Below are 19,374 nucleotides of genomic sequence, written 5' to 3' on the forward strand. Positions count from 1 at the left end.
CTGTCTCTAAGTCTTCCAATTCAACGCGACGGCTCCATCGCAAACAAGGGCGGGGACTGCTCAAATTTATTGCGATCGATGGAAGATGCCCTGCGCCGGACTTCTGGGCCGACGCTTGTCCAGATTGATCACGGAGACCGTTGGACCGCGTGCCATGCAATCTTCTCCAAGGATTTGGAGATGCCAAGGGTGCGGGCAGGCCACTTTGCCTCTTTCATCACGGAGGGAGGTTGTCCGAAAGTTGGGGTTCGACCAATCATGAGAGCGCTGATATCCGGAAAACATCAAGAAACTTTGGCTGGCCCGATCGTACCTGATCCGCTGTTGCAACTGCAGTTGGCCAACCTCGGATTCTAGCAATCATCAACACCGAATGTTGAGAACATGCCCGTGTTGCCTTAGGTTGAGATGGCTGCATTGCGGCTGGTCTTAACGTAACTTGATCCCTATCAAATCAGTCATCAACTTCTGACTTGTTCCAGGCCATCCAGGCTTTGCATTGGTCTCATGGTCAATGTCGACGTCATCTAATGTCGCAAGAACCCTTTCGTCTGAGTTCAATCTATCCGACGGCTCGAACGCATGTTCATCCGAAAGCCAAGCACGGGCTTCGCACACTCGTCTGAGCTCTCCAATTTTCGCCTCGTCACTGCTGGCGTGAATCCTAGTCCCTTCGTGTTGTCCGACATTTCTAGCGAGCCATTCATAGACCATTTTTGTAGATGAGTGGGACCAACGGCACCACACCGTGAACGAAAACCCCAGTTGATCATGGGGCCCTTGCATGAAGATGGCGCGGGGTAGCTGTGTCTGGCGGCCCAGGTTGTCAATAGCCCGAACCCGAGCATCCGGCGGGGTAGTTATCGATGAAGTTGAAGTTGTTGTGCTGTAATGATGCTTTGACAGAAAACATTCCGGGTTCTCGGCCGTTTTGTGCCGATTTGATCACATATTTTCATTGTGCAACAATCGATGTGGTATGAAGGCTCTATCCACTCAAAGAGAGGACTGCGATTACGTTATCACGCAAGTCTCTGTTGATAAGGGTAGGGGGAACAGTTCAATGTAACGAAAACGAGCACCAGCCAACATGAGTCGGTCGAGGCTGAACGAATATTAAAAGAGGAAAAGATGTCATGACTAGCAACTCCAGCCAACTAACAGGATGGAAGAAAACGGTTATATCATCAGCAGCCCGCGTTGGCATTTGAGGATGAGATTTATTGAAACATTATGGAATTAAAGCTCTAAAATAAGAGCTTACTACCTAAAGCAGAAAAGAGAGATCTGCGAGTTAGGTAAACACAACAGAAGCAGCAATACTAGGTTTCCACCCAACCATATTTTACTCGACCCTATGTTATGTTCTATAATAAATCTCTGAAATACAATAAGTTGCGGAGTGCACGCATGATGCCAGTGCAAGAGCACTCAAGAACAAAAAACGAAGCGTTTGAAACGCTTCAGCTTGTTGCCTCGAGAGAGAATCGAACTCTCGATCTCCTCATTACTAGTGAGGCGCTTTACCACTGAGCCATCAAGGCGGATTGACGACGGCATCGTGAATGGGGCTCATGAAGGCACTCAGTGGATGCCAATGTGGACCAGATGGGGCTGTGGCTCTGGTATCGTGGGTCTGGTTAATTGAAGCGAGGCCAAAGACGTCAATTGAATAGTTGCTAACCTGGTGTCTTGGTTGCGAAGCCTGGCACATAAAATCTCATCAAAATGTGTCAATGGTGAAGTTCCCCAGCATTGGGATAATCACAACGCTGAGGTCAACACCGCTCTTCATGCGACGTGTTGGAATAATGGTGGAGCTCTTCAATCACCCGGGGTCGTGGAGCGATCACCTTGGCTTCCAGATGGAGTTCGACCATGCGCACTTGAAGGCTCAAAACCAACTATGCAGAACATCCTTTTGGTCCCGTCAGAGATCCCTACTGTGAAGCCGCGAAGCGATGACCATAAGGTTCGGGTGATTTGCCGTTGACTTCGAGGTCACTGAAATTTCTTTGGCCTTTCCACATTGTTCTGATGACATGGATCCGGGCCTCACCTTTGTGGTTGTGTACTATCTGTCTACTTCACGTAAGCAACCTAATGGGAGCTAAACGGCCGTCACAGCTACATGTTGATATGACCTTAGCCGTAACTCTTACTCGAGGTTCCGCATACTCAAAGAGACTGTTAGGGATGAGCAAGGTGCCTGTTACCATCAATATCCATTTTTCTGAGATGTTCAGCGATGTGACTGGAATAGCAAGCGGTGCTCGGAGCGTTGTAATCCGTGCAGGGATCCGGATGCGACATGCTCTTGACACCTGGTATTCGTAAGGCAGTTGATCAGTCATGCCACCGTTCAAGTAGACTGGTCCGACATATAGTGGTGTGACAAAGTACTGGGTAACGTTGACGAAGTTTCAAGCCCATCCAGTAGGGGCTTTACACTAGGAAAAAGAAATGGGCAATAGCGAGGGGTTTTCATGGCCAATAATGAATGAAAAGCCCTGTCCTTGCAAAAGTGAGCGCTGTCGCTTTTTAACCGTTGCCATTGAAGGTTCTAGGAATGAGCTCAGTTGGTCTCCGCGCACATTCATTGCCATGTTGGTACCATGAGGAACACCATCAGGAGGGCCGAATGATGTGAAAGAAGAGTCAGATTATTCTGGTTCTTTGTCAGTCCATAAAGTCGAAACGGAACCAAACCCAAAATTCCCGCATTGGGAGTAGCAACCGCGGGCTTCTCCCTCCGTGATCCTTACCAACAGCCGAAATCCACCAATTACCGAGATCACCTCACTGCCACTTTACCACCATGTCATTAAACCTGGGGAAAACCTGGGGTTGATACGTTGCACCTGCTATGAGTTGGGTCTCAATGGCTGGCGTATGTGACCACGAGGTTATGGCTTCGTTTACGTCCGGGCACCTTACTCGTCAAATCTAATTAGCAGCTGCCGCGTTCTTCTTGCCAAGCCTCTTTGACAATGTGACTTCATTAAAAATCAGTTGATGTAGCAATTACAGTCGACCCGGATCCGGGGAGGAGTGAGGCATATAAAGTGGTCAACCAGGACTGATTATCATCTGGTTCCGACCAGACTGTGGTTCCCTGTGTGCAATTTGTGGCCCGAAAACCAAGCTTTGATCGTCATGAAGGCTGTTATCCTATCCCTGCTGGCGATTGCCGCTCAACAAGCAGCTTCTCATGCAACCTTTCAGGCTCTTTGGGTTGATGGAGTCGATGTAATACCTCTAAGGTTATTCGAAGTGTTGAAACGTGGTGCTGACTTGAAATAGTATGGCGGCCAGTGTGCCAGACTTCCTCTCTCAAACTCCCCGGTCACAGACGTTTCGTCTAACGATGTTCGATGCAATGCAAACAGCGGTCCAGTGGCCAAGAAATGCGTCGTAAAGGCTGGCTCTTCGGTCACGGTTGAGATGCACCAAGTAAGCATGTTCAGGTACGCGCATGTAAACGGCATTCCTTTCTGACCAATCATTCACAGCAACCAAATGATCGATCATGTACTTCAGAAGCCATCGGTGGCGCACACTACGGACCCGTTATGGCATACATGACGAAAGTCTCCGATTCATCTTCGGCCGACGGATCTACCGGATGGTTCAAGGTCTACCAAGATGGATGGGCCGCCGCGGCTGGTAGTGCCAACGGCGATGGCGACTATTGGGGATCTAAAGACATGAACACTTGCTGCGGCAAAGTTCAAGTCAAGATCCCCTCAGACATCCCAGCTGGGGACTACCTGCTTCGGGCCGAGTCCATTGCCCTTCACGCGGCAGGCTCCAGCGGCGGTGCTCAGTTGTACATGACATGCTTCCAGCTGACCGTTACCGGCGGCGGAAGTGCCTCACCTGGAACAGTTTCGTTCCCTGGAGCATACAAGGCTTCCGACGCTGGTCTGCTCGTTGACATTCACAGAGCCCTGACTACCTATGTCGTACCGGGACCCACAGTGTACGCTGGCGGTTCGACCAAGAGTGCCGGGTCTGGCTGCGTCGGATGTGAGTCGACTTGCACCGCTGGCTCCGGGCCTACCGGAACGGCCTCCAGCGTTCCCCAGCCGAGCACGACTGGCGGTCTTCCAGGATGCACTGTTGCGAAGTACGGCCAGTGTGGCGGCACGGGATGGACTGGTTGCACTTCCTGCGCCGTGAGTGATAGAAGCCATCTTATGTTGAACTTCCACTGACCGATCAATCTTTAGTCTGGGTCGACCTGTCAAGCCGTATCAGCACCTTACTATTACCAGTGCGCATGAGTCTCAGGGATTCCGCTGGGTAAATGGCGGCAGAGACTGGACAGACGAAACGATGACTGGGTTTTGATTCGGTCTTTACTATTAACCTCTTGACAAACGCCAAACCTGGATCAGTGGATATTGACATATTGTCAATTTTGTCTTCAAAACCTATCTAAGATTCTTACTCTCGTTGAATCGAGAGTTGAACTATATTACAGCATTTGCTAGTTGACATCGCGATAGCCTTCCATGAATCTTGAATGTATGGATTGCGTCATGATGCTTGTACCATCAAGCTGTTTCAATGACATCCCCGGAACTTAGTGTTGACGCTGCCTTCATGTCGAGGAGATGATCAGCCATGGCCCACCTCCCAGACGGTCCGGAAGAAATGATTTTCAGTTGGTAAGCGAGCCATGCGCCGATATCTTTATCCGTCTTCCCCACAACCTCATACGCCATTCTCATTGGAAACAGGATGGATGAGCTGGAAACGTCCCGCAGTCGTCCAAGGTGAAAGTCGACGCTGCGACAGATGGTGATGGCCGATGAATAAATTCGCTTGATGAGTAGTCCAGATTGTTCCAGATCTTGCAGGAGCAGGTTGAGCCCTTGTATGAACATCATTACCAGGATGAGAGCGCCGTTGAACGTAGTCGAGATGCTAGCATCGTAAAGGGAATGATACTGCAGGACCGTAGCCCAGATAGGCTTTCTTGCTCCCTGTTGGTCTGCATGTGTGGGCGTTGTCTTCGGTGAAGCCATCTCACTCCAGCGTGACAGGGCGGTGGAGGCCCAGCATTTCTCCCACGCCTCCAAATCTTGCAGGACCGATCTTGCTTGTGATCGAAGGGAGATCAATGACGCAAGGTCCGGAGCACCCATTTGGCCAACAAGCATTTCGTCTCGCTTAACAAAGATTTCGGGACAGTCGGCAACAATGTCGATAAGCAGCTGCAACGGGTCCTTGCGTTCGGGATGCTGTAGCCAGGGTGTGCTCTTCCATTCAGGTCGAGATAGAATGGTCCCAGTATGAGTAACCAGAGCAGCGAAAATGATGGAAGACCGCGCCCGCTCCAGAATAATGACACAAGGTAGTTCCTGCATGGACTCGGGTCCTCTGACCTTTAGCAGCTGCTCAAAGCCGCGTGCATGGCCGATCCATCCGTCTTCTCGATCGCCCACTAGGAGCTTTGAAAGTTGTGAGCATAACGGTTTATGGCATTAGTCAGCCTGAGGTTTCCAGGAGAAAGCTTACCTCGAACAGGGCCATGACGATGACCGCTTCTAACACGTCAAAAGATCGAGACCCCTTAGGGTCACCAAGAGCATTGTTGAGAGCCTTCAAGGCAGTGCCGTATTTCCGCAATCCTCGCTGCACAACTGGCTTTTGCCTATTATCGAGGCCAAACATTGTGGTGGCCAAGGCGACGAAGCATTTGCCGGTGATGGTCCTGTCGGTACCTGGTTTGACCACGATATCCTCACTTTCCCGAAGCAAATGTTTATGTGTATACGTAACGAAGATATCGTCCATAGCTGTCGGCATCAAAGAAGGTTCCAAGAAACGGAGTGGGATCACGTAAGCGGCGCTGATCGCCGTGGTCATGAGCGCAGGCTGCTCCGGTGATGCGATAGCGGACCGTCCTGAAGATGGTGGCGATGGCAACGAGGTTTTGACAGGCGCAGGATCCTGGCAGTTGCTACCACTGTATTGAATGAAGCTGAATCCGCGGATCCCTCCGCATTTCAGCTTGGCTTTGAAGCATCTGTTGCATTCGGGAGTCGTGAGGTCTTGAATACTCGTCAGCCCAGGAACATGCGTTGGGCTCCTTGTACATGGATGCAAGCCGACTTACCGCATTTGACGCGCCGGCGGCGACAGTTGTCGCAGGCCTTTGATCTTCCGCCAACCCCAACCATTTTGGGCCTGATATGATGGCAGCTCAGTAGTTAGGCAATGGCTTCGAGTTTACGAATCAACATCGGAGTGCGGTATGTTCGATAGAAGCGGAGATGCATCGTCGTTGACATTGTCGCGACGCGCAAACTAAGACTGGGTCTGTGACGAGAGTGGCTGGAAACAACAAAATGCTATTGGGTTCTCCCTGAGACCGGTTCCGTCGACGAGCTAGCACCATCTCAGTTAGCATTCTCTGCTGCCTGAACCAGAGACCTGGCAGGGATGAGACGATCATTTGCACAGAGCTCTCGGAAAAGAAGGAGAAAACTAGAGGTGGGAGCTGATTAAGTTTTACTCCATTACCTCAAGCACACTTCAACCATAATTGTTTCTGAATACCTTATGGAACCTCAAAGTTGTTGCTGTGCATGCCTTTCAGCTGTAGGTTGGACTCCTCCAGAGCCCCCGGAAGCCGCCCGCACTAAGTTTAGGGGGCGCGTAGTTCTGAGGATAACGGAATGCGGCCTCGAAATATGAGCCTAATGCGGTAATGTCATTTGGGTCAGCTGGGAATAACTAGGATTTATACAGCGATCACTTAGCGTCCAGAAATCGCCCAAGCCACGCGAGTGATCTGCATCATAAACTCCACAATCAGCACTGCCATGATGCCGACCAGAGTATCTTGGCCAATGATGACTGCTGTCGATCAAGCCGCATGGCAATCAAGCTTTCCAACGGGCGTGTGGCTGACGGCGTTATAATCTGCTCGAGGATTCAGCCAAATAAGGAAATTCATTTCTGAGGCCGCCTCATGCAATGGAGGTAATCAAAAAGGGACTTTGGTCCTCATGCCCTGCCCAATATTTAAAGGCGTCGTTATTTCCTGCGACGCATGCGAGTGGAAATTACCCATCACTGAAATAACCTCTACAACCTCGAAAAATGAGCACGACTAAGACACACTCATACAATCATGACCCTTCAGGTGCCCAGGCTTCTCTGGCACCTCCAGCATATTCCGAGATTGACCTTGCTCATATTCGACGCCTGTCAATCAATTCCGTTTCCTCTGACTCCGAGCCTCTGGATGCTTCCGAACAGGAGGAACTGAATGCGGCTCTCAATATCGAGCCGGGTACTGGCTGGATACCCGAGCTACATGCCACGAATGGAAATCTATCAAGCCCCCTACAGGTAAGTAGAAACAGCTCTTGCTTCGATCTGACTGAGTTGTCGTGCTAACAATGTATGCAGAAACCGGTTGTGATTCCACGCATTGATTTTGGGGGGCCTCTCAAAGTACCCTTGCCATTCATGCGAGCATACTCTCCCGACCTTCGAGCTCATGACATCCACGAAGAAGACTTCGTGGGTTTTATCGACAATTTGACAGTTACACAGGGCCCTCCAGCCCCACTGGCCGCACTAAATGCCGCAGGAACGATAGTTGGCTATGTGTGCGTACCCTCAGCGTTTCATACCGTCCTTCGGTCACTGACGTCCTCAGACCCAACCACTGGGCTCAATTGGCAGGAGGCATCACCAACCTGACTGTGGGCGTGGGCTCGGCAGCAACACGAATTATTCGATCGAAAGTATTCCTCGAAAAGGTAAACAAGGAGTATTTTGCGCCAAGAGGTCTGAAAGCTTCGGTGTGTAAGTCTAAGGACTTATCCGTGAGAATTGGCTGTGGCGAGACTCTACCAGATTTACAGTGAGTTTACTCATGTTTGTCTACGGTCCTTGATTGAAAAGAGAGCTTACAAATTACAGACCTCGAGATGTGAACTGGGAGATGGATATTACGGCTCGCCGAATGTCGGCTCTACAGCCCTACATCGCGCCACTTACGTTTGACGTGCCACCCCCAACGAAAGATCGAAACATCATAGATCGACTCACAGAGAAGCAAATTCAACGACGAGTGAAGAAGAAGGAGAAGAAGAAAGGGAAACGAGCAACGAAGATGAGGAGGAAGCAGTCCCGTCAGGAACGAAGACAATCGGAACGTAACGGCACGTCAGACTTAATCGACTCCGACTCAAGTAGTTCAAGTTCCAGTTCCAGCTCCAGTTCCGGTTCCGACAGCGACATGGAACACCTGAACAGAAAGGCTGAAATTGTGTGTTCGAAAGCTGACGAGAAGCTGGAAGGAGCAAGCCACAAAGAGGCTAAGGACATCCAGAAGAAGAGAGACGAAAAGCTACGCAAGATTGAGGAAAGGATGGAGAAGGCGGAAGAGTCTGAAAGAAAAAAGAAGGAGAAGACCGCTAAGAAGAGGGAGAAACGCGCCAAGAAGCGAGGAAAGCATCACGCCAAGGATCACAAAAAGGCTAACAAGATGGAGTTCATAGTGATAGAGAGCTTGAAAAGCGATTCAAGTAATTGCGAATAGATAGAATGGAAACTTTGTTAGAAAGCTCAGAACGATGTAACAACTTTTCGATTACTACCTCGACGTCAGCCTCCTTCTTTCTGCTCCCACCTCCCATAAGACGGTGTATTAGCTTAGAGCTTCCTGGCCCTGAGGGTTCAAACTTCTAGTTCCTTACATGATCACGCGATGCCGTTTCCTATCACGACAAGCCATATACTTCTGATGCGAACAACCCTAACCAACAACAAGGCCAGAATGAGGTGCAACCTGGAGACTGCAATAGGGCTGTATTCATTCAAAATACCCAGGATAAACGAGATTTCAGCCATCTGATTCGATGTGCTGCACATAGGGGAGGTTGCGGTGCCAAATGTTTACTGGAAATACTCTGGATTTGAAATGTTGAAACCTTAGACTCCATCTGGGTGGTTCGGGCTTACACTCTTCTCACGGTCCGTACTGGAAACCGACGAACTCTCAGCCGCCACGTAATCCGCTCTGTTTGGGAGCAAGTGCAAAACTGGTAGCCTCTTCATCTGTCTCTCTGATTCTGCGGCTACCTCCATCTGCGACAGCTCTAACCTCCTCTTTCTAAGCGCCTTGATAATGTGCCAGGCTGAATGCTGCTTTTTAGATCTAATGTCATAGACCAATTCCGAGAATCTTTCAGGACTGTCCTGATCTGTGTGACGATGCTTCTGCAAATCACTCAATCGGCTGATGAAATCCAGCTCCACGATTCCGGACGATTTCGGCAACGGATTAGGCTGCTTCAAGATCCACCAAAACCCGAAGCCTGTCAACATCACTACAGAGCTGCCGGCAGCTATGAACACCAGTACTGTCCAAGGGTGACTGACGAACCTCTTGATCGAGCGCCCACCCGTGGCAGTTGTGAGAAGCTCAGGTGGAAAGGTTCGTTTATCTGCGGGAAGTGCAAGCGTATAGTTTGCGTACTGCATAGCTGTAATGGCAAACTGCAATGGAACCGAAAGAAAGTTTTGAAGCAACTCGACGTGCATCTCGTTGTCCGGGAAAAACTCGGTATAGGTACGATACTTCCATGCCATTCTTGCAATTGTAATGTTGATTGACTCAAGGTCAAGCTGACTCGAAAGTGGTCTCGGTACAAAGATTCTGTTCCAGATGAGGTCCATGTCAGGCACTGACATCTTGACTCTGACGGGTTCTGAAATGGGCTCTGCGTGCTGAATTGACAAGTCCTTCTGGCTATAAGTTGTCGTCGCGTTCTGTCGATAAGCGGTAAAAAGCGTTTTTGACACCAGCGGCGCTCGAGTCCATGATAGTTGCGTTGCGCACGCCCTTGTGAATTGAAAGAAGCTCGGACACGCCCGCCAGCCTAATCGATTGTTAACCTCTCTTGGAGACTTTTGACGGAAATTGTACTCTTACCAGCTGCAACCGAATCTCCAAACTGCTTCTTACACATCTGCAATGCATCTCCCAACGGCGTCTGATAGACGTTGCAGTCCTCTTCAATATCAAATTCGAATCCGTCAGCTACAGGCTCAAACCTGGCCACCATGCCAGGTGCACCCTGAATCATGATCGACTCCGTATTGTTGAACAGGCCACCTTTGAGGATGGTGCTGTTAAGAAGGGGTCCCACTTTGCGAGCTATCTCCATGCCGCCTGGCAGAAAAGAGACCGAACAGTCTTCAGTGCAGCCTTTCATCTTCCAAGTTGTGGCATATCGTGGGTAATTCAGCAGTTGCTGTGTCCATGTATCAAAGAAACCGTCGAGATAGGCTGTCGAGATGAGGCCCAAGATTGACACGTCAGGAGGAATGTTGCCAGCATATACGTCGACCGTTACGCCTTGCTTGATGAAGTAATCTTCAAAGCTGTTTTGAACTATTGTCGATCAGTTCAAACTTCAAAGTTGGCAAAATTCGCATGAAGGGCCGGAAATACATTTAAGGACTGAACCAAGTCCCAAACCCATGAAAGGCAATGCAAGTCTTCCAAGGTTAGCGCTCTGAATTGCTCCAAGGGGCACATATCTCACCTTATGACACCCCAATTGCTCCGGAACCTTCCCTTGAAGATGAACTTCATGGTAGAAAACCAATCAGTTGCGGGACTGAGTTGAAAGAAGCTAGACGCCGACGCCCCATCCACACGTCCTGATCTAGAGGCAAGTGACCACCGCAATGCATCGGAGAGACTAAGAACAACATATGCTAACAGCATGGCATATAGTTGGGAGAGTAGTGACAACAGTAGGTTGGTGAGAGAAGCATCGAAGGTCCATGAGCCGATAACGGGATTGCCCTCGAAGAGAACGTGGTAGATGAATAGCGAGTACACGACGGTGAATATGAGGCTTGTGATCCATGCCGTGAGAGCAAGCCCAATAGGACGGCAATTTTCCCTCAGGCTCCTATCCGTCACTGCACGTGGCCTTGACGGCGACGCGTAGGCAGTCTCTCCTGCTGCGTTGAGGAAGTCGGGGTTGGATGGGACCGGCTGATGGGATGGGAAGTGAAGATCCAGGGGAATCCTACGATCAGGGTCGAAGATTAACGAGATCTCTTCAAGCTCGGAAGAGTAATCGCTCTTCATCATTGTGAATAGCGTGGTTCTGTCGAAGTCCGACGCCAGCCATCGACGGGTTCCAATGAGCCTCGAGCACCAGCTAGTAACATGAACTGAATGGCGCGACGAGTGCACAAAGCTCTGCTAAGATAACGGGGGCTTGCTGCCATTGATATGAACGGCGTCATGGTGTGACAGACACAGGTGCTCGCTACATCTGCATTCCTCTAATGGCGCATTAGCTTTGGCTTGATTGCAAGATGATTACTGGCCAGGAATCGTGGGTGGCTTTCTGGTAACGACGATGACTGGTGGAAGTGAGTCAAGATGGCTGCTTGTAGTCGTGATTGCCTTTTAGGCTGCAATCAAGAACCTCCAAGCCCCCTACCTGGACGTTGGGTAGCTTCGTGGGGACGATCTGGAACCACCCGCGATCAAGACGGGAACCCAGAACGGGCCACAACACTAACCAATCATATATTGAAATATACAGTTTTCGATCCCTAGACGCCTCCTGCCCCTGTTATGGGAGAACAGGTGCCTGCACAGTGCTGACGGAGCTGAAAAGCATGGTGCGGGGTCCCTGGTTCCCGGTGAAGGTACGACGGCAAGGGTCTAACATTGCTTTTTCCCTTCCAGCAGCACGATCGAAACTTGGCCTGTCTTTGCAATCTTTCGTTTCTTCAAGACTGAAATCGTCGCAAATAACAGGAATGGGATACCAAAAAATACTTGAGCCAAAATCAAGCTTCCAACTAAGTACGATATCCGCCCGCCACGATCGTGACTACGGCGGTTGTGGCTGCGCATGTTCCTCGGGTGGTGTAGCCAGCACACGAAGAGCGACAACCACCAGATGTGGCGTTTTTAGTCTATGCAGCGTGACCAGAACCACGTCCACGCCCATGCGCACAGCCTCGAGTACGTTACATTCGAATTGATTGACAAGCCAGGCCTGATGTCCGGTTGTAAGATCGGGCTCGTGTTGAGCCGGTTGGTCGCTCGCTGCAGTGGCGGCATGCTAATGAGTGACCCTGCTCATTTACTTGCAACTCCATGACGATTATTTGATCTAAGCTATCGTTATCGCTACAAGATTGGCAAGCCTCTGCAGATAGCAAGTGACTTTGTTATGCATTAAATGTCACTATCAACGCAGTCCCATGCCAACCAGACAGTGGAAGACCGCCTGATCCGCTAGTTATCAGCACGAGCACAACTGGTCATGATATATTTCTGACTGATCATCGAGAATTCGGGCCTAACTTCATATATCATGAATGATTCAATATAGTTCGTATTTTTCTAGTTGTCAACCTTTCCAATACTGCCTATAATTTTTGTGTAGTAAAACGCGTGGAAACTTGTTGGATGCAAGAGTTGCATCTGCGCTGGGGAAATTGCGTTAGCGACAATACTCTTGATGCTTGAATACTAGCATTGCTCTGTTTTCTAGACTTGAGTCTTGAAGCAATGAATCTTACTTACCCGATGATTTGAACAGGCAAGCGAGGTGAGATTTGTGGTACAGTTGCTCCAGGCTTTTACAAGGCTTCTGATATATGGATATCATAGAACAGGGCGAAACCCGGCCTCTCGCGATCAACCTCATTTTGCCACATCAGATTCTTATGGTCGCGTGTGGAGTTGGATGTGTTACTGTGTGTATAGCATTTAACTTAACTTAGTAAGGTCGTTGTCAATAGAATGATCGCGACCCATTCATCAAGGATTGGAAGGGCTCTGCTGCCTGCAATTCCGAACGCTCTGCAGGTCGCACCCATGAATTGTGGAAGGAATAGCAGCAATCGACCTTGGAAGCGTACTGCAACACTGCGAGGGAACTCGAAAGCTCGCGAAGGGACCAACAAGACTGCGGATAGACGCCAAGGCGGGAATTCGGCACATATGTCGGTCTTCCTTGCTGCTTTTTGTCACTGCGCCGCAATTGGCACTCTTCATACCTTTTCTCTTCATCATAATTACCCCATGTGCTGCGTTTTTCTTCCGATACTGCCCTTGACTGAACACGCCACCGGTGGACATCGTCGCCCCAAACCATCGATTTTATTCCAATGCATTTACTCCCCTCGGCCAAATGGTTCCTCGCGGCCTTCCACGCAGCTGTAGCTGTCGCTGCGAATTCGGGAATTGTCGAGGTTGACCTGGTATTTCCGCGCAACGACACCTACGCTCCGACAGCCTGGTTCCCTATTGTCTTCGCCGTCCGGAACTCAAGCCTCGCGCAGTTTGTCAACCCTTACATCGAAATAAGAGTCCGCAACTCAAGCGATCGATTCGACACATACGTCACTCATGACTACGATCTTCGACAGGCGAATTTCTCCAGCAGCGATCCTTACTTTGAGAGTCGTGACCGTCAGGCAGCAAAGCTGCCTCGCGGATGAGTCCAGCCTGGCAAATTACCACGTTAAGAATGTAATCTCAAACAACACGATACGACTCATCACGTTTACCATCAAGAACGCGGCTCAGGAAGTCGATCTTGTCTCTGCAACGAATAAAGACGACGTCTGCCTCAGCGCGCAAGGCGTCGCCATCAATATCACCGATACCGTCGAGGGCCTGCTCGGGAGGCAGTGGTGGGGTGTCGGTGATACCTGCGCGGTAGTGGCATCTCCTACTCCTACCGCGAACCCTTGCCAGATCAAGCTGGATTCGGCCACTGCGGCGAGGATATCCGCGTCAGTAACAGCTGCGGAGTGCCGACTCTCAAACCCGACCATTGATTGCCCCTCCGACGATGAGGACAAGAATAATGCTCAGCGTTTGGCTGTTGGAGCCATGTCCTTGGTAGCAGTCGCTCTTGGAGCGTTGGGTTTTCTTCTGATCTGAGATGCATCTGGCGAGACCTTAGATTCGGGCAGTAGTATACTCCAAGATGTTCCTTGTCATTGGTCATGAACCTTTCCATGCCTTACTGGTCACAGTTGCTTTACTGACAGCTTGCCATAAGGTCAGAATTAACTCCAACAAGGATTCCATAGCCAGTGGAGGCAAGGGGCGGGACCGAAGATGGTCGAACGAATCAAGAGTCTAGAGTGTCGAATTAGGTGTCATTTCTAAACAGCTTCCCCCAGAATCATCTCCTCAAGAGATGGTCGCTGTGATCCGGTGGTGCATCCAACTCTGTTATTGTAACATGCTGAGCCTGTATCTCAGCAGTCTCTGGCTTCGGCCACTCCGTCCACAGCTCATGCTTAGGCGTAGACCCACCATAAAGCTCTGTCCTTGCCGGTTCGGAAGGCAATTCTCCTGGGGGCCCAGCCTGGTAATATGTTTTGTTGCCGGGATCATCTTTGAACTCTGCAGCGGCTGTCGCTTGGTCCCCCGTGCGCTTTCTTAGGAACCAAAAGGCTGCTGCGACTAAGGCACAGCCCAGGAACGCTCCTACAGCGGTGCCAGCTATCACAGCGGTAGAAAGGGTTTTCTGGCTTCCTTCATTGAGACTACCGTCGTTGGATTTATTGTCTCCATCTCCAGTAGATGAGCCATTCGAGGTTGCAGTGCTCATGAATAGGTTCTGTACTGTCTCAGAGGACCATGCGACGGAGGTGAGACCCCTGTTGGACGTGAGCATGGTTTGAAAGTATCGGGGAAAGAATCAAGTTTACCCTTTCGTATACCAGTCTTGAATTGTGTTTGCGGTCTCGTAGTCTTTGGCTTCCGCGTCATAATCTGTTTTCCATGCCCAGTCGGTCATGTCGAACAATCCGAGGCCGTTCTGCCAGGGGTCCGCTCCAGACCAGGCTGTCTTCCCGTCAGTGCCTCCGACAGAGAGGATCTGACGACGGCCAACCACGGTGCAAGTGTGAAATCGCCGCGTGTTCTTGGACTCGTACGGTACTTGAGTCCACACGAAACCCGGCAGACTAAGAACGAAGACGTCATCGAATGTTGAGCCGCTATCAGTGTTGGTACCTCCGAAGACAAAGCTGCTGAAAGTTAGTATCGGCTTGTTACTTGAGAGGAAGGAGATACTGGTATACATCTCATAAGTTCCGTTCTTCCCCTCGGCGCCAACATAGCAAAATCCTCTTCGTGCGGTCGGGGGCGTGCCCGTCGTCTTCTGCCAGTACCAGTCCTTCGTGATAGGGTCGTAGAAAGTCAGGTTGCTGAAGTCCATCCACCCATTCGGCGTCTTCTGACTCGGCTCAAGTGTGAACGTCACGCCTCCCATGACGACAATTAGACCATTGCTTCCAAACGTTGGGATATAGACCGCCCCGCCACCAACAATAGTGCCATATTCTGAGAATGCCGAAAAGTCTGGCGTCGTGTCATTGCTCCAAACCTTGGTGGTCATGTTGTATGAAACAACCCCAGGAACTGGTTGCGATGCGGGATTCGAATTCGTCCAGCCCGATGCGATACCTCCAAACCAGAATGCTGCGTCGCCTGTGCTCACGTACGCACCCTCCTCGCACCTCTTCAGCTCCCCGAAGAATGAGGGATTCGCGGGCGACTCTGTCAACCACTCGCCGCCGCCTTTGCCATCCGCCTCAAATTTCCATAATTTTGGTCCATCGATCTTTCCTCCGTACGGCAGATGTCCGCCCCAGATGTAGAACGCATTCATGCCCTCGTTTTTCCACATGGCTTGCCCGTCCATCCCAGTGGTGGGTTTGTCAATGATTCGTATCGTAACATTCGATGATGACCAGGAGGTGGAGAGATCGATCGAGTGTGTGGAGTTTACTGAGATGCCTTCGAGTGAGTGGCGGGCCGCTTGATGTCGAACGGTAAAGACCTACCGGCATTTGATGCCCTGTTCTTGATGGGAGTGCCATCAGCCCCGAGCTGTGACATCTCCCCGCCGTCTATGTATGCATAATGCCCGAGAGTTGTAACTGGGAAAGTTCGGGTCAGCTTTAATTTGCGGAACACTACAAGAAATGAGTTCACCTCTGGCCATCCCCCTGCGAAGAAAAAGTTCTGTTGAGGGAGCTGCTGATAGCGCCCAGTCCGACTGCGCGCTCGCGCGAGCAGGGATCTGCGACACAAGCCCGAGTATCGCGACGGAAACCAGTGATCTAAACATTGCAGGAGTCGACCGAAAGAAGCCAACATGAACAATGGCAGGCAAGCGCGAGAAAGAACAACAACTTCGCCAGGACTCCTGCTAGACACCTTGACAAGAAATTTCATCAGGACGAACCTTTGCGAGAAGATGGGGGTCGTTCATTCTTGAATGGCAAGTGTTCCCAAATGTGCGACAGCGTCAGCCCTCCTGATTGTCATCCGCTCTTGTCCAATCGCTCCCCCGACGTTTTCAAAAGCCCCAAGACGCTAAGAGGGAGGGTATTAAGCGACTGCTAGCCCATCGAAATCCCCCCAATTCTGGTGCTTGGACGGGGGCGCATTTCTTCTGACCCAAGTAAGACGAAGTATACCGATACGCTGCCTAAGCTTCCCAAAGACTTTTCCAAAGACATTCACTGCTCTGGATCTCGAGGTCCTTTGCGAAGTTCTGACCACGGCTGTCCATTCGATGGAACCCGTTCCGGTCACCGGCCCCTTTTGAGTGCGAAGCACACGACGACGTTGAACAGCCTGACCCCCTACGGTTACAGAGGATTACAGCGGGCACGGGAATGGAGCACAGGCAGCAGCCTAAATTTAAAACGACGTTAGGCTTATGTTTTAGCGTGATGGCAACCATTGGCAGCAAATCGATGGTGAGGGGCTGATTCAGGGGCTATGTGCTGCCAGCTAAATCACCCACCTCGACGTTCATTGGGCAGGTCTCTCAGGAACAAGCAATGTCTCCCATCTTGGCGGTAAGCACTACCATGGTTCGCGACACGATGCTTCTGAGTCCGAACAAGCCAATGTAAATCTGTTCCTATTACAAGGTCTCTTCAATATTTTCGACTGGCGGACACATGTTGGGGCGATTAATATGGGACTTAAGCAATTACATGATTAAATGCTGATACCAAAGATTGATACGCACGCAAATGATGACATATGGGGCGGAATCCTAGAACCAGGCGCAACCATGGGTAATGTTTCCAGTCTAGTTCTGTTTGACTGGCTAAATGTTTGGGAGAGAGAGAGCGCGGCATCATGCAACTTGAACACTGCACATTCTCGAGCATTTCAATTCAACCAACCGTGCTGATTAAGCATCCACCCCAGATAGTCGTGATTCTGAGTCCCTTCGATAATGCGAAACAGAGTTTCACGGATGATGTGTCGGCCAAATACGTACGTCTTGCTATTGAAGCAATAAATGTTTTAAAGGCATGTAATTCTGAATAACGAGGCTGAGTGTCATCATTCTCAGTAGGCCGAGCTCTATCAGAGGCAAGATGAAGACACTGCACAAAATAACACGTAAGGAAATTCGAACAGCTCGCGAAAGTTCGGTATCGAGTCTGACTTTTCACCGTTCAGACGTGAGGAAATTGGGGAAGTCGTCACTGGGTGGACCAATTCAGGAAAGGCTACAGGAGGTTGTTAGCAATCTTGACATTGACAGACAACAGTAAAGTTCAATTCCTATGCACGTACTACACCAGCATGTTTTCTTCCTTACTGTCATAAGCAAGACTTAGTGATGTCTGGCTTCACGGTTCGAAACTGACTAGGAATATATAACTTAACTTACCCCGGAGACGGCGGGGCCATCGCGGTGAGGGGATTCACAATAACGGGCTGTTAAAGCACTGTTGACACATTCCGATAATTGGCTTTCGAACGTTCTCATCGCAACGTCAAGTCAGGCTAGGTAAGCGCCAATGGATTTGGTCGTGCTCTGCTCATGTGAAGACTCAGTCTCAGCATGTATCCCATGCCAGGCAGAGAGATCTGCCATTGCTCCGTATCCAAGTCAAGATTCGTGGATAGCCACAACGATGTATTTACCGCCGGACCTGTTACAGGACGTAAAATGGAAGCAATGTCTATGTATGAATTCGGCAGTGCAGACAGACGCGCTGGGAGGATTTTGCTTCTGGTGGTTTGATTGGCCTGAAAGTAGTCCGCAAGATGGTGCTTCTTTTCTGTTCCATATGCCATGGGACGGGGAGATAACGGACAACGGCGTCCGAAGGAAATAAGGTTCGGGTGTGGGGAAGTAGCCGCATGACGTCTCCCGCCGGCTGGGACACCGGAAAGATCTGCCCACAATACGACCAGGTGCTTCGGATTCCTGAAAAAGTGATCACAAATGAATGCGAAAGTGTTTGATGGGTCCCAGTCCATGTCGGCGGGCCGAGGTCCGCAATTATTGAGCCGATGGGATAACATAGCCCCTTGACGTTCGGCGACTCGGAGACCGATAGCGAAAACAGACATCTGAAGCAACAATGACTTGTTACATAGCCTTGTTCATTTATCAGACGCGGGTTCGAGACGAACTATGAGACGAACTGGGAGCCTTGCTCCGCCTAATAAGGTTTCCGACAACGCAGTTACTAAATCCGTTGTTGATCATGGACTGAGCTCAATAACTTGAAATGACTCGGTTGCCCACCGCAAATGACTCGATGGTCCAACAGAAGTTAATTTGGGAGTTAATGGGAATGATGATCTGCAGCGCAAGGCGAATTCCCACAACTAACTAATCGACCAGACTCCCGGAGACAAGAACCTATGCGGAGAGCCACGGAGTAGCCCGAAGTCCATTGAAGTGTCACAGTTGACCATCTCGTCATAAATACCAGAGACTCGCCAGGGGAGAACTACAGCTATTAGACAACTCCGACTACACCCTTCCATCTACTTTCAATATTTCACACTCAACTTTACCACCCCAAATCAGACATCATGAGATACACGCAAGCATTCGTCGCCGCTTCTATGGCCCTCGGCGTTATGGCCGGCTGCAGATTCGCTCCCGAAGTCTGCAAGTCAGACGTCGGCCCCATCTCTCGCGGACTCACTGATGGCTGGGTCTGCGATCTCCCGGAAGATCTCCCTTGTCAAACTACTTGTGAGATCACTGGTGAAAGACAGCGTTCCGAGCCCGGTGTTGTCGGAATGGAGACGATGAAGTGCTGCAAGCCTAGTCCCAACTGTGAGTCATTCATAAGCTCAACACATCAACAGCAGGGACATTGACATTACTGCCATAGGTTAAACTCGCTTCATGCCATCAAATGTCACCAAAGGGCCTCGGGCTTAAGAGGGCCAATGTTTTACATACGATTGTACCAAAATTGGGGATAAACGTACATCATGCAAGGGCAGAGATTCGATGAAGAGCGCGGTCTCACGTCACCACAAAAGGCGCTGAT

The 19,374-nt window shown here is 50.2% G+C and overlaps 7 protein-coding genes across 7 annotated transcripts; 4 read left to right on the plus strand and 3 right to left on the minus strand.

The window, feature by feature from the left end:
- Positions 1–3,156: 3,156 nt before the first annotated feature.
- Positions 3,157–4,286, plus strand: GCG54_00005152 (putative endo-beta-1 4-glucanase D; the record flags this gene model as incomplete). Its single annotated transcript, XM_045405183.1, has 4 exons — positions 3,157–3,249; positions 3,304–3,453; positions 3,513–4,178; positions 4,233–4,286. 4 exons carry the CDS (start codon positions 3,157–3,159, stop codon positions 4,284–4,286), a joined length of 963 nt encoding a protein of 320 aa, XP_045264947.1.
- Positions 4,287–4,559: 273 nt separating this feature from the next.
- Positions 4,560–6,191, minus strand: GCG54_00005153 (uncharacterized protein; the record flags this gene model as incomplete). Its single annotated transcript, XM_045405184.1, has 3 exons — positions 4,560–5,459; positions 5,527–6,062; positions 6,128–6,191. The coding sequence occupies 3 exons, from the start codon at positions 6,189–6,191 to the stop codon at positions 4,560–4,562; spliced, it is 1,500 nt and encodes a 499-aa protein (XP_045264948.1).
- Positions 6,192–7,116: 925 nt separating this feature from the next.
- On the plus strand, positions 7,117–8,569 carry GCG54_00005154 (uncharacterized protein; the record flags this gene model as incomplete). Its single annotated transcript, XM_045405185.1, has 4 exons — positions 7,117–7,368; positions 7,429–7,631; positions 7,682–7,888; positions 7,948–8,569. The coding sequence occupies 4 exons, from the start codon at positions 7,117–7,119 to the stop codon at positions 8,567–8,569; spliced, it is 1,284 nt and encodes a 427-aa protein (XP_045264949.1).
- Positions 8,570–8,961: 392 nt separating this feature from the next.
- On the minus strand, positions 8,962–11,140 carry GCG54_00005155 (uncharacterized protein; the record flags this gene model as incomplete). The annotated part of the gene is made up of 3 exons (XM_045405186.1): positions 8,962–9,911; positions 9,965–10,416; positions 10,581–11,140. 3 exons carry the CDS (start codon positions 11,138–11,140, stop codon positions 8,962–8,964), a joined length of 1,962 nt encoding a protein of 653 aa, XP_045264950.1.
- Positions 11,141–13,185: 2,045 nt separating this feature from the next.
- Positions 13,186–13,966, plus strand: GCG54_00005156 (uncharacterized protein; the record flags this gene model as incomplete). The annotated part of the gene is made up of 2 exons (XM_045405187.1): positions 13,186–13,358; positions 13,447–13,966. The coding sequence occupies 2 exons, from the start codon at positions 13,186–13,188 to the stop codon at positions 13,964–13,966; spliced, it is 693 nt and encodes a 230-aa protein (XP_045264951.1).
- A 247-nt stretch (positions 13,967–14,213) lies between these two features.
- GCG54_00005157 (uncharacterized protein) lies at positions 14,214–15,728 on the minus strand (the record flags this gene model as incomplete). The annotated part of the gene is made up of 2 exons (XM_045405188.1): positions 14,214–14,694; positions 14,746–15,728. 2 exons carry the CDS (start codon positions 15,726–15,728, stop codon positions 14,214–14,216), a joined length of 1,464 nt encoding a protein of 487 aa, XP_045264952.1.
- Positions 15,729–18,904: 3,176 nt separating this feature from the next.
- On the plus strand, positions 18,905–19,198 carry GCG54_00005158 (uncharacterized protein; the record flags this gene model as incomplete). The annotated part of the gene is made up of 1 exon (XM_045405189.1): positions 18,905–19,198. One exon carries the CDS (start codon positions 18,905–18,907, stop codon positions 19,196–19,198), a length of 294 nt encoding a protein of 97 aa, XP_045264953.1.
- Positions 19,199–19,374: the final 176 nt, after the last annotated feature.

The sequence above is a fragment of the Colletotrichum gloeosporioides genome (genome assembly GCF_011800055.1).
Source record: "Colletotrichum gloeosporioides strain Lc1 chromosome Unknown consensus_40, whole genome shotgun sequence".
NCBI lineage: Eukaryota > Fungi > Ascomycota > Sordariomycetes > Glomerellales > Glomerellaceae > Colletotrichum > Colletotrichum gloeosporioides.